This window comes from Sus scrofa, chromosome 16 (genome assembly GCF_000003025.6).
Source record: "Sus scrofa isolate TJ Tabasco breed Duroc chromosome 16, Sscrofa11.1, whole genome shotgun sequence".
Lineage (NCBI taxonomy): Eukaryota > Metazoa > Chordata > Mammalia > Artiodactyla > Suidae > Sus > Sus scrofa.
Window position 1 is genome coordinate 22,489,131 of NC_010458.4, and position 13,780 is coordinate 22,502,910.

Genomic DNA, 13,780 nt, shown 5'->3' on the forward strand with positions numbered 1-13,780 from the left:
CGTGAGCTGTGGTGTAGGTTGCAGACGCGGCTCAGATCCAGCGTTGCTGTGGCTCTGGCGTAGGCTAGTGGCTACAGCTCCGATTCAACCCCTAGCCTGGGAACTTCCATATGCCGCGGAAGCAGCCCAAGAAATAGCAAAAAAAAAAAAAAAAAAAAAAAAGTTGAAATGCTCATTTCATTTACTAATCTTATGTTTTTATGGGCCAAAGGACAATAATTTTGTTTTTTTTTTAGGGCCACACCCATGGCATATGAGGTTTCCAGGCTAGGGGTTGAATCAGAGCTGTAGCTGCCAGCCTACCCCACAGCCACGGCAACAAGGAATCCGAGCCCCATATTCGACCTACACACAGCTCACAGCAACGTCAGATCCTTAACCCAGTGAGCAAGGCCAAGGATCAAACCTGCAAACTCATGGATACCTAGTGGAGTTCGTTAACCACCGAACCATGACAGGAAATCCAAAGGACAATAATGTTTTTAAAGGAATAGAAAACAAGGAAGAAGGAAACATTTACCTCACCTTATAGGTGTAAATACATTTTCATGCCACCGAATTGCTAGAAATGTTATCTTCAGGCACTCCTCAGAATAGAAAGTAAATGAACATAAGCAGCAGTCTCCAAATAACTGTAGATAAATTTAATACACTTTAGTATATAATTAAACTTGAAAATAAATCAAGATACAGAAAACCTATTTTTCATCATAAATAAAATAGATGAAGCATATCAAAAGCCTGCTTCTATTTTTATTCTTAACATATAGCTTAACATTAAGCTAAAGGCTAAGTAATCTATTTCTTTTTTTTTTTTTTGGTAGGGCCTCACCTGCAGCATATTGAGGTTCCCAGGGTAGGGATCAAATCAGAGCTGCAGCTGCCAGCCTACACCACAGCCACAGCAAAGCAGGATCCAAACCTATGCAACCTACACCACAGCTCATGGCAACGCCAGATCATTAACCCACTGAGCAAGGGCAGAGATCAAACCCACATCTTCATGGATACCAGTTAGGTTTACTACCGCTGAGCCACAACAGGAACTCCAAAACGCTAAGTAATTTACTTCTGAGCCAGAGGCATGTCTCAAATGAGAAATCAAGCTGCAGTTTACTCTCTTAACACTGCCATTTACTGTGGCTATAACTGGAAATATCCTTATATATTTCTCTCTCTTGTTAGTTACATATTTATTTAAATTAGGGCATTACTTATGGGGGTGGAGGAAAACAATAAAATTTCAAAACGTAATTTCTAGCGATAGTAGATTGTGTAATAAAATGTTGGTCTGTATATAAAAATAGTACTATGCAGCTATTTAAAATGTTCTCTAGTCGGCGTTCCCTTGTGGTACATTGGGTTAAGGATCCAGCATTGTCGCTGCAGTGGCTCAGGTTGCTGCTGTGGCATGGGTTCAATCCCTGGCCTAGGAACTTCCCAATGCCATAGGCACAGCCAAAAAGAAAATGTTTTTAAATAAATAAAATGTTTTTCAGTTAATGAATGTGTTATTTCCTGGGAATTAAATGGCTTACTTAATATTACCAACTCTAGCTTTTTTTTAAATTACAAAACCAGTTATATTCTAAAACTAGGGAAAAGTGGAGTTCCCGTCGTGGCGCAGGGGTTAACGAATCCGACTAGGAACCATGAGGTTGCGGGTTCAGTCCCTGCCCTTGCTCAGTGGGTTAAGGATCCGGCGTTGCCGTGAGCTGTGGTGTAGGTTGCAGACACGGCTCGGATCCAGTGTTGCTGTGGCTCTGGCGTAGGCCGGCGGCTACAGCTCTGATTAGACCCCTAGCCGGGGAACCTCCATATGCCGTGGGAGCGGCACAAAGAAATAGCAAAAAGCCAAAAAAGCCAAAAAAAAAAAAAAAAGCCAAAAAAATAAAAAATAAAAAATAAAATAAAACTAGGGAAAAGTAAAACTAGAGAAAGACAAAGGAAGCTCTAAGTTCAAACAATTTTTTTTTTTTTTTTTTTTTTTTTTGTCTTTTTAAGGCCACACCTGCAGCATATGGAAGTTCCCAGGCGAGGGGTCGAATCAGAGCTACAGCTGCCAGCCTACACCACAGCTCACAGTAATGCTGTATCCTTAACCCAGTGAATGAGGCCAGGGGTCAAACCCGCATCCTCATGGATACTAGGCAGGTTCTCTATCACTGAGCCATGAAGCGAACTCCCCAATTATTTTTAATTTTTTGGCCATACTCACTGTATGCATAAATTCCAAGTCAGGAATCAAACCCATACCACAGCAGCAATCCAGGCCACTGCAGTGACGTTGAATTCTTAACCTACTGCACCACAAAGGAACTCCCAAACCATTTTTAATAAACAACCTTTAAAATGTGAACAAGAAATATAAAAATATCTTTTCCATGTTAACCTCACAATTATGGTAACAATCAATGATGACTGGAGATATACAGCTATCCCACTACACACCCTGTTCAACAGCTTCCCAGATAGTGTCTTATCTGAGTCTGAGATCTCAACATCTGTAACACCCTGTCTTAGAGCTTACCTCATTTTTTATAAAAACACCATGTACTACAGCTTCTTTGTCTTCAGTGGAAGGCAAATGAACTGCTTCTTCAGGTATAATCTGGGACCACTGGCCCACCAATAAAGGACTTTTAGAAGATAAGATATTCTTGAAATCTAAGTGCTCCCAGAGAAATATGCATCCGAAAGGAGTTATAAGCAGAACTCTTTTTCCATTGTCCGATATATACAAATACAGTCTCAAAGAGCTTGCTAAAAAAAAGAAAAGAAAAAGGAAAAAGAAAGTATTAAACCTCTGATGTCTGACTTTCCCCAAAAAAGCACAAATTTTGTCTATTCAGACAATAAGGAATCTGGATTCCCCTTTGTGGTTCAGTGGTAACAAACCCAACTAGTATCCCTGGCCTTGCTCAGTGGGTTAAGGATCAGGCACTGCAGTGAGCTGACGCATAGGTTGCAGATGCAACTTGGATCAGGTGTTACTGTGGTTGTGGTATAGGCCAGGAGCTGGAGCTCCGATTTGACCCCTATCCTGGGAACTTCCATATGCCACGAGTGTGGCCCTAAAACAAACACTAAGGGAGTTCCGTCATGGCTCAGCAGAAAGGAATCCAACTAGGAACCATGAGGTTTCGGGTTCAATCCTTGGCCTCACTCAGTGGATCAAGGATCTGGTATTGCCATGAGCTGTGGTGTAGGTCACAGATGCAGCTTGGATGCTTTGTCACTGTGGCTGTGGTGTAGGCAAGCAGTTGTAGTTCTGATTTGACCCGTAGCCTGGGGAACCACCATATGCCATGAGTATGGCCCTAAAAAGCAAAACAAAACAAAAACACCAAAAAAAACTTACATATATAAGGAAATACATATATGTGCATATAATATATATATACAAAAAACCACAGATATATTTTTAAGATGATAATAATAGGAAAATGTTTCATCCTCTTTTCCTCCTATATTTCAAATTAAATCAATTTAAACAAATAAAAAACTCCCACCTACTGCAGCTTTAATCATTTCCTTGGGCTTCTCAGTTGCTTGTATAGTTTTCAAACAATCTCGATCTTTGTTCCAAAGGAAAAGCTCTCCTGTAGTGAGTATCCCAGCCAGCCAGGCATCTGTTTCCAAAAAGGAAATCAATACTTATAATCCAACATTTCCCTTAAAAGTAACCCCAAATTATTTTTTAAGTTAATCTAGCCTTTTAAAAATATCAATACTACTTAACCATTACTGGATGTTGTTAGGACTATAACATCCTTCAACAAAGGCTGAAGACTCGGAATTTTCTTCTTTGTCCTTCCTGATAGCAAATTAATTTCATTTATGAATTTATCATCCAAGAGAAAAACAGCTTCATTTTCCTAAGAGAAGAAATAAGTGAGAGATTTAAGAGATGCCAGAAGGTAATTCAACCTCTCATCTAGATAAAGTATCCCAGAAAGGGGAAAGAAAAAAAAAAAGACATTTCTTTTTGGCCACACCCTCAGCATGCAGAAGTTCCCGGGTCAAGGATCAAACCCAAGCCACAGCATAACTAGAGCCACAGCAGGGACCATGTGGGATCCTTAACCCACTGAGCCACTAGGGAACTCCCGAAGTGATATTTAAGAAAGATTGTACATTAATAACTACACATCGTAAGGTTATGTAACCTGAAGATTTTTCATTCTATCTTAAAGTACCTCTTACTAGAATTCTTGGGGTAGATGACCTAATGGTTGCACTGTGACTTCGTTGAAATTTAAATCACTGTAATATCTTCCAAATCTGCTAGCCCAAACTGGTGTTTAATCTCATCTATCTGAACAGTAGCATGGGCAGGTTTTTAATTACTTAGATTAAAAAAGATATGACTTCTCATTTCTGTTTTCGACTTTAATTTTAGAAAACATTGGGATAATGCTCTCATCTTGCTGGAAACCTTCCACTTGGACATGAGACTGCTTGCTCACCTGTGTGAGAGTTCCAAGATTTACCAGGATGTGAAACTCACCAAATACATCAAAAAGACCCTGACCGAGAGCTGGTTCTTTGAAAAAGTAAGCAAAATTGACAAATCTTTGGCCAGACTCACCAAGAAGAGGAGAGGAAAAAACCCAAATAAACAAAATAGTGAAAAAGGAGAAATCACAATAGATATTGCAGAAATACAAAAACCATAACAGAATACTATGAACAATTGTATGCCAACAAATTTGACAACCTAGAAGGAACGGACAACTTTCTAGAAACTTACAGCATGCCAAAACTGAATGAAGAAGAAACAGACCAACTGAACAGCCGATCACTAGAAATGAAAATGAATGTCATAAAAATACTCCCTATAAATAAAAATCCAGGACCAGATGGCTTCACAGGTGAATTCTGCCAAACATAAAAAGAGGAACTTATACCCATCCTCCTTAATGTTTTCCAAAAGGCTGAAGAAGAAGCAACACTCTCAAAGACATTCTATGAAGCCACCATCACCCTAGTACCAAAACCAGACAAAGATACCATGAAAAAAGAAAACTATAGGCCAGTATCTCCGATGAATATAGACGCAAAAATTCTCGACAAAATTTTAGCCAACCGAATCCAATAACATATAAAAAAAAGATCATACACCAAAACCAGGTGGGATTCATCCCAGGTTCACAAGGATGGTTCAACATATGCAAATCAATCAACGTCATAAACCACATTAACAAAAGAAAACTCAAAAACCACAAGATCATCTCAACAGATGCAGAAACAGCTTTTGACAAAGTCCAACATTCATTCATGATAAAAACTCTAACCAAGGTGGGTATAGAGGGAACATACCTTAACATAATAAAAGCCACTTATGACAAACCCACAGCAAATATTATACTCAATGGAGAAAAGCTGAAAGCCTTCCCATTAAAATCTGGAACGAGACAAGGATGCCCATTCTCACCACTGTTATTCAACATAGTATTGGAAGTCCTAGCCACAGCAATCAGACAAACAAAAGAAAGAAAAGGTATCCAAATTGGAAGAGAAGAGGTAAAATTGTCACTGTATGCAGATGACATGATACTATATATAGAAAACCAGAGACCCAACCCCAAAACTACTCAAACTGATCAATGAATTCAGCAAAGTAGCAGGATATAAGATTAACATTCAGAAATCAGTCACATTTCCGTATACTAACAATGAAACACTAGAAAAAGAATACAAAAATACAGTACCTTTTAAAATTTCACTCCAAAAAATCAAATACCTGGGAATACATCTGACCAAGGAGGTGAAAGATTAATGTGCTGAGAGCTATAAAACATTAATCAAGGAAATTAAAGAGGATACGAAGAAATTCAATGCTTCTGGGTTGGAAAAACTGATACTGTAAAAATGGCCATACTACCCAAAGCAATCTACAGATTCAATGCAATCCCTATCAAATTACCCATAACATTTTTCACAGAACTAGAACAAAATAATCCAAAAATTTATATGGAACCACAAAAGACCTAGAATTGCCAAAGAAATCCTAAGAACAAAAACCAAGCAGGAGGCATAACTCCCCCAGATTCCAGGCAATATTAGAAAGCCACAGGAATCAAGACAGTGTGGTACTGGTACCGTAACAGACATACAGACCAATGGAACAGAATAGAGAACCCAGAAATAAACCCAGACACCTATGGCCAATTAATCTTCAACAAAGGAGCCAAGAACATAAAATGGGAAAAAACAGTCTTTTCAGCAAGTGGTGCTGGGAAAACGGGATAGCTGCATGTAAATCAATGAAACTGGAACACACACCTTCACACCATGCACAAAAATAACCTGAAAATGGCTTAAAGACTTAAATATAAGACAAGACATATCAAACTCCTAGAAGAGAACATATGCAAAACACTCTCTGACATCAACCTTACAAATGTTTTTTCAGGTCAGCCTCCCAAGGCAACAGAAATGAGAGCAAAAATAAACCAATGGGACCTAATCAAACTGACAAGCTTTTGCACAGCAAAGGAAACCAAAAAGAAAACAAAAAGACAACTTACAGAATGGGAGAAAATAGCTTCAAATGATGCAACTGACAAGGGCTTAATTTCTAGAATATACAAGCAACTTACACAACTCAACAACAAAAAAACCAACAATCCAATTGGAAAATGGGCAAAAGACCTGAATAGACATTTCTGCAAAGAAGATATACAGATGGCCAAAAAGCACATGAAAAAATGCTCAACATCACTGATTATTAGAGAAATGCAAATCAAAACTACTATGAGGTACCACCTCACACCAGTTAGAATGGCCATCATTAATATGTCCACAAAAAACGAATACTGGAGAGGATATGGAGAAAAGGGAACCCTCCTGCACTGTTGGTGGGAATGTAAATTGGTACAACCACTATGGACAACAGTGTGGAGGTATCCCAGAAAACTATACATAGAGCTACCACATGACCCAGAAATCCCACTCTTGGGCATATACCCGGACAAAATTTTCCTTGAAAAAGACACAGGCACCCACATGATCATGGCGGCACTGTTCACAATAGCCAAGACATGGAAACAACCTAAATGTCCAAATGACAGACGACTGGATTAAGAAGATGTGGTATATGTACACAATGGAATACTACTCAGCTATAAAAAAGAACAAAATAATGCCATTTGCTATAACAAGGATGAAACTACAGACTCTCATACTGAGTGAAGTCAGAAAGAGAAAGACAAATACCATATGATTTATCACTTATATTTGGAATCTAATATAGGGCACAAATGAAACTTTCCACAAAAATGAAAATCAAGGACATGGAGAACAGACTTGTGGTTGCCAAGAGGGAGGGGGAAGGAGTAGGAGGGACCGGGAATTTGGGGTTAACAGATGCAAACTATAGCCTTTGAAATGGATTAGCAATGGGATCCTGCTGTACAGCACCAGGAACTATATCTGGTCATGTGTGATGGAGCATGATAATGTGAGAAAAAAAGAATGTATATATGTATGTGTGACTGGGTCACCTTGCTGTGCAGCAGAAAATTGACAGAACAATGTAAATCAGCTATAATGGAAAAAATAAAAATTATTTTAAAAGAATTAAGAATAAATTAAAAAAAAAAGACCCTGTAGGAGCTCCCATTGGGGCTCAGCAGTAACGAACCCAACTATACCCATGAGGATGTGGGTTCAATCTGTGGCCTTGCTCGGTGGGTTAAGGATCCGGCGTTGCCACAAGCTGTGGTGTAGGTTGCAAATGTAGCTCGGATCTGGCGCTGCTGTGGCTTTGGCATAGGCCAGCAGCTGTAACTCTGATTCGACTCCTAGCCCGGGAACTGCCATATGCCATGAGTACAGCCCCCAAGAGACAAAAAAATAAATAAATAAAAGACCCTGTAGTTTTCAGAGTGAAAGGCATGCTCAGCCTCAACTGCAGAGAGGCTTTCTGGCTGGACAATCTCAAAAACTGGGATTTACAGGGTAAAGATATTATGTCCCAGAAGATAAAGTGATGGAGAAAATAATGAAAGAGTAATGAAAGTAGTGACAACTTTGATTAGACCACAGAGAGACTGATGCCCCCTCCCCATCTCTGCCAGCCTCTTACCACCAAATATACAAAACTCTGTTCAGTGGGAAGGTGATTGTTCTACAGATCATTTTATTTTAATGTCATAGAACATTCATCAATCTTAGACACAAAGTACACATTTAACACATATTACAATTGATGTTGTATGACTAAAGAAAAACCTACCTGTCCCAACCAGGAGACTCGTGGCCAGGGTTTTTTCTGCTTGATACTTGTTGAAGTCAAAACTTCTAATCTTATCTCCATGCTTGTTAAGATATCAATGACAAATTAAGTCAGAAGTCATGAAGTGCTGTAAAACACAAAGCAAGGAGTTCCTGCTGTGGTGCAGCAGGTTAAGGGTCCAGTGTTGTCTCTGTGGCAGCTCAAGTTTGATCCTTGGACCAGTGCAGGGGGTTAAGGATCCAGAATTGCCACAGCTGTGGCATAGGTAGCAGCTGTGGCTCAGATTTGAGCCCTGGCCCAGGAACTTCCACATGCTGCAGGCACAGCCAAAATAAATTTAAAAATTAGGGAGTTCCCGTTGTGGCGCAGTGGTTATAACGAATCCGACTAGGAACCATGAGGTTGCGGGTTCGGTCCCTGCCCTTGCTCAGTGGGTTAACGATCCGGCGTTGCCGTGAGCTGTGGAGTATGTTGCAGACGCGGCTCGGATCCTGCGTTGCTGTGGCTCTGGCGTAGGCTGGTGGCTACAGCTCCGATTCAACCCCTAGCCTGGGAACATCCATATGCCGCGGGAGCGGCCCTAGAAAAGGCAAAAAGATTAAAAAAAATAAAAAATAAAATGAGATGAACAACAGGTTAGTCTATTAAATAAAGTAGAAAAAAATGAGACCACACTTCTATGGCAGATGTGGATGATCAACATTTTGCAATTATCACAGTAAAAACTGATTCAGGAAAAAAACATCAACAGATGCTAAATCAGGCAGAAGGAGAAAGAAGATGATGATGAGGAACAATATACCGACGCAATCCAGAGATACCTCCCCACATATTACTTAATAATTTGCAAAGAAAAAAATACTAACAATAGTGGAGATAAGAGATACTATCTTAACCTACAAGGGGCAAACATGCTCCTCTAGTTGTGACACTTGAAAAAGAAGAGAACGTTACTTATACAAAATTTCAATCAAAAAATGCAAACCGAGGCCTATTCATAAAGAAACTAATCCAGAGAGGAAAATAATATAAAATAAGAGACGACTACTTTTTACAAGTGTCAATGTCATCAGAAACAAAGCTTGGAGTTCTCACTGTGGCGCAACAGGATCAACAGCGTCTCTGCAGTCTGAAGGACACAGGTTTGATCCCCGGCTTGGCACAGCAGGTTAAAGGATCCAGTATTGCCGATGCAACTGCTGCGTAGGTTGCAATTCTGGCTCAGATCTGATTCGTGGTCTGGGAACTCCGTCTGCTGTGGGGTGGCCAAAAAAGGGAAAAAAAGAAAGGAAACAAAGTTCAAGAGCTGTTCCAAGTTAAAGCAGACTAACAATATAAGTGCAGCATAATATTCTTAACTTTATATCCTTAACTTTAGTCTGTACCAGAAAAGAAAACTTGATGTAAAGAATATTATTGTAACAGAGTTCCTGTTGTGGCTCAGCAGTAACGAACCTGACTAGTATCCATGAGGACTCGGGTTTGATTTCCTGACCTGACCTCAATCAGTGGGTTAAGGATTCGGCGTTGCTGTCACTGTGGCATAGGCTGGCAGCTACAGCTCCAATTGGACCCCTAGCCTGGGAATTTCCATATGCCTCAGGTGCCGCCCTGGGGAAAAAAAAGAATGTTATTGTGACAACTGACATAATGTAAACTTAAAACTATTTCAGATTTTAAAAAGGCAATTTGAGAAAACTGATCATGACTGGATATTAGATAACGTCAGGGGATTATTATTACCTTTTTTTTTTTTTTTTTTTTTTTTTTTGTCTTTTTGCCTTTTCTTGGGCCGTTTCCCAAGGCATATGGAGGTTCCCAGGCTAGGGGTCTAATCGGAGCTGTAGCCTCCAGCCTACACCAGAACCACAGCAACTCGGGATCCGAGCCACGTCTGCAACCTACACTACAGCTCAAGGCAACACCGGATCCCCAACCCACTGAGCAAGGCCAGGGATCAAACCCGAAACCTCATGGTTCCTAGTCGGATTCGTTAACCACTGTGCCACGACGGGAACTCCAAAGAATTTTTTTTTTTAAGAGCCTTTTTAGATATGGGAGGAGTTCCCGTGTGGTGCAGTGGAAACGAATACGACTAGGAACCATGAAGTTACGAGTTTGATCCCTGGCTTCATTCAGCGGGTTAAGGATCCAGAGTTGCCATGAGCTGTGGTGCAGGTTGCAGTCGCGGCTCTAATCCTATGCTGCTGTGGTGTAGGCCAGTGGCTACAGCTCTGATTCGACCCCTAGCCTGGGAACCTACATATGACGCCGGTGCGGCCCTAAAAAGCGGAAGAAAAAAAAAAACAAGTCCTCCTAGATATGGGACATTCAGTATATAATTAAATATACCAGGGATTTGCTTTAAAATACTCCATATGGGAGCTCCCTGGTGTCTTAGTGGGGTAAGGAACCAGGATTTGTCATTGCAGGGGCTCAGGTCGCTCGCAGCTCTGGCTCGGGTTAGATCCCTGTCCTGGGAACGTCCACGTGCTGCAGGCGAGCCAAAAAGAAAAAACGTAAAGGATAAAAAGACAGCTAATCGCATTTCAAGATGCGGAGATAGAGCCCTACAGAATTTGACGGTGGATAGCCTTCTATCTTTAACTCTAAAAATCATCTCCTGTTACATAGCAAAGGTCATTTGTACGACGTACTTAACTGACACTCCAAACACTAATGATACGTATGGATCAATACTTGAAACAAGCCAAATTAGTTAATGGAAGGAAGAGATCTAAAAATAAGTTGGATCACACTCATAAAACGTGTGAGGAGAAAACAGATGAAGTCTATTCCCCAATTACATTTATTTAAAACACACAGGAGATGGGGGTAGGGGGGTGTGCTTGGATTGTGGGATGGAAATCCTGTGAAATTGGATTGTGATGGTCATTATACAACTACAGACGTGATAAATTCACTGGAGTAATTAAACACACACACACACACAGGAGAAAGCAATTTCAAGAGAATCATCCAAGTCGTTGTGTGGTATCCACCGCAGACGAGTCTAAGAAACCGCGTCCATTCCTCAGAGTCAATTTACGCCGCACTAAGGGCAAACAGAAGAGTTTCCCCACGACTACTTCGTACAAATCCTCCCCAGGAGACTTCTCGGAGTTTCCTACCCGGCCCTGAGGGGGCCCGCGCCGCCCTTTACCCGGCGCGGTGCCACCGCGGTGCCCACCGGGGACAGGGCAGGAGCTGGAGGACCGCGGTCCGGGGCCGAGGTCTGGCCCAAACAGGGCTTCGTCCTTAGCGTCCTTAGCCAGCCGGAGGGCGACCTGGGCCTCTCGGAGCCTCCGCCAGGCTGAGGATGCTGCGGCGGGGCGGGGGGACAACGCCAGAGGAGCTGGGGGACCCGGCAGTGGGAAAGGACGAGGGGGCTGGGAAGGTCGCGGACGTGCAAGACACAAGGGTGTGAGCCCGACAGAGAAGTCCGAGGAGGCTGGGGCCGCGAAGGGTAGGAATCTGCGGGCACTTACCTCCGCCAGGGCCTGGCCAGGCCAGGGCTGGAAAAGCGCGGCGAGGCTGACTGCGAAGAGGGTAACGCGGCGGAGAGGAGGGAGGGCGAGGGCCGCGAACCCAGCCACCCGCTCCGACAGTAGCCTGCGCCCTGGCGAAGGCGGAGGGCGGGGAGGGGGGCGAGAGTGAGCACCGCCAGTGCGCCTGCTCCGACCCCGCGGGCGCGCAGGGAGGGAGGCTCCAGATGCTCCACCCTCCTCTCCACTGGGTCTCCCAGGGTTCCCGCCCGCCTCTTTTCAGCGATCCGGAGCCGCCACGCCGTCTCCTCGTCTCCGCCTCCTCCGATCTGCCAACGATTCTCCCTCTCACTGTCTCCTCCACTTCGGCAGGTCTTTCGTGTTCACCTCCCCGTGGATTCCCGGACACACGCCTTGGAGTAGCCCAGGCGATGCACCGCGTTTTTCAGGAAACCGTTTAATAAACGACTAATATGTAAATCACAGGATGTCATAACCGTAGTGGAGACCTCTATAGACCGGAGAATAAACTAGCCTCCACGGATCAGGTGGGCAGCTTAAAGCACGGAGGAAAGCGTGTCCGTGCTGCAGTCCTAGCGGTTTATTTACTACACTGTTTTCGCCTCTGTCCGGGTTTCTGCCTACAGACTGGAAACAGAGGGCAGGGACAGGCAATTCTTTAGCCTGGAATAGCATTTTTCTGTAGCTTCAATTTGTATGCCTTAGGCGGAGGCATACTCTCCGTTTCCCTAGCCGCCCTCCGCCTCTTCACTCGCTGAAGTCACTTGCCCTGTGTTTGAAGGCATTTTGGCTTACCTTTGGCTAGGCTGGGTATGTTCTGCTGGCTACGTCCAGCCCTCTCAAATGGAGAATTATCAGATTGGTTTATCCTGGCAAGCAAAGGGTACAGGGAAGGAGGACTTTCCACACCATCATAAATCACAACTATCCCTGTGTCTCTGTGTGGGAGGAGCAGCAGCTGCAATACTGACCTCTCAGCGTCGTTTATGTCAAAGCTTACAGAACTGAGGTGGTACGTGTCCACTCAAAGCCACAAGCATCCTACATAAATCTTGCTAGAATTAGCACAAAGTCTTGAGCAGAAAAATTCAAGAACTAAGAAATCCTAGCTTATTCCCACAATTTGCTGTGCTTCCTTTTCTAGGGGGCTGTGGCTACTTTGCTGTATAGCCATCAGACCTAAGGGTATTGGTGTAATTCTGGAGTTGACTGTTCTGAACTTTTATTCTTTAAAATTGTATGGGAATGCCTACAGTTTGCTAAAATAGAAATTTTGCCTATCATATATCAAACACATTGCTAGATATAAAGAGAGGAAGCACTTCTGTCCCTATTCAAATGAGATTTATAGATTCTTTTTTTTTTTTTTTTTTTTTTTTGTCTTTGTTGTTGTTGTTGCTATTTCTTGGGCCGCTCCCGCGGCATATGGAGGTTCCCCGGCTAGGGGTCTAATCAGAGCTGTAGCCGCCAGCCTATGCCAGAGCCACAGCAACACTGGATCAGAGCCGCGTCTGCGACCTACACCACAGCTCACAGCAACGCCGGATCGTTAACCCACTGAACAAGGGCAGAGACCGAACCCGCAACCTCATGGTTCCTAATCGGATTCGCTAACCACTGCGCCACGACGGGAACTCCCAGATTTATAGATTCTTAAAGCCCAGTGCAATGATAAATTTTGGGATACCAGTGTCCACAGAGCCCCTTTTCTCTATCTGGGAGATGAGGAGGTCAGAACTATCTAGTCTAGGTTTTGATCAAGGAGTAGTTCAGTTTAAAGCCTATCCATTTTGTGGTGCTTGTGGACTTCCAGGTAGAACCATCTAGTGAACAATTAGACTTGTGGTTCAGAAGCCCAAAGGGAGGGCTGTCAATGTAGACTATATAACCTAACCATGTCTCTCCATCAGCCTGCCCTGCACTTTTTAAAGGTCGCCTCTCTTTAATATATACTGATGAACAAGGGTTTAGTGGAGAATACCAATTCTTATGAGGTGAGAGGGATGGAAGGGAACCAAGAACGTGGTGTAGG

General features: G+C 42.8%; 1 protein-coding gene across 1 annotated transcript in view; it reads right to left on the reverse strand.

Moving 5' to 3' along the window:
* The window catches only part of C16H5orf42 (chromosome 16 C5orf42 homolog), a 120,052-nt gene extending 108,130 nt beyond the window's left edge, over positions 1 to 11,922 (reverse strand). The window contains 7 exon segments of the mRNA XM_005672422.3: positions 526 to 632; positions 2,531 to 2,763; positions 3,513 to 3,632; positions 3,743 to 3,878; positions 8,243 to 8,369; positions 9,338 to 9,497; positions 11,731 to 11,922. Of these exon segments, the coding sequence (XP_005672479.2) occupies positions 526 to 632; positions 2,531 to 2,763; positions 3,513 to 3,632; positions 3,743 to 3,878; positions 8,243 to 8,323 (677 nt within the window). The 5' untranslated portion in view covers positions 8,324 to 8,369; positions 9,338 to 9,497; positions 11,731 to 11,922.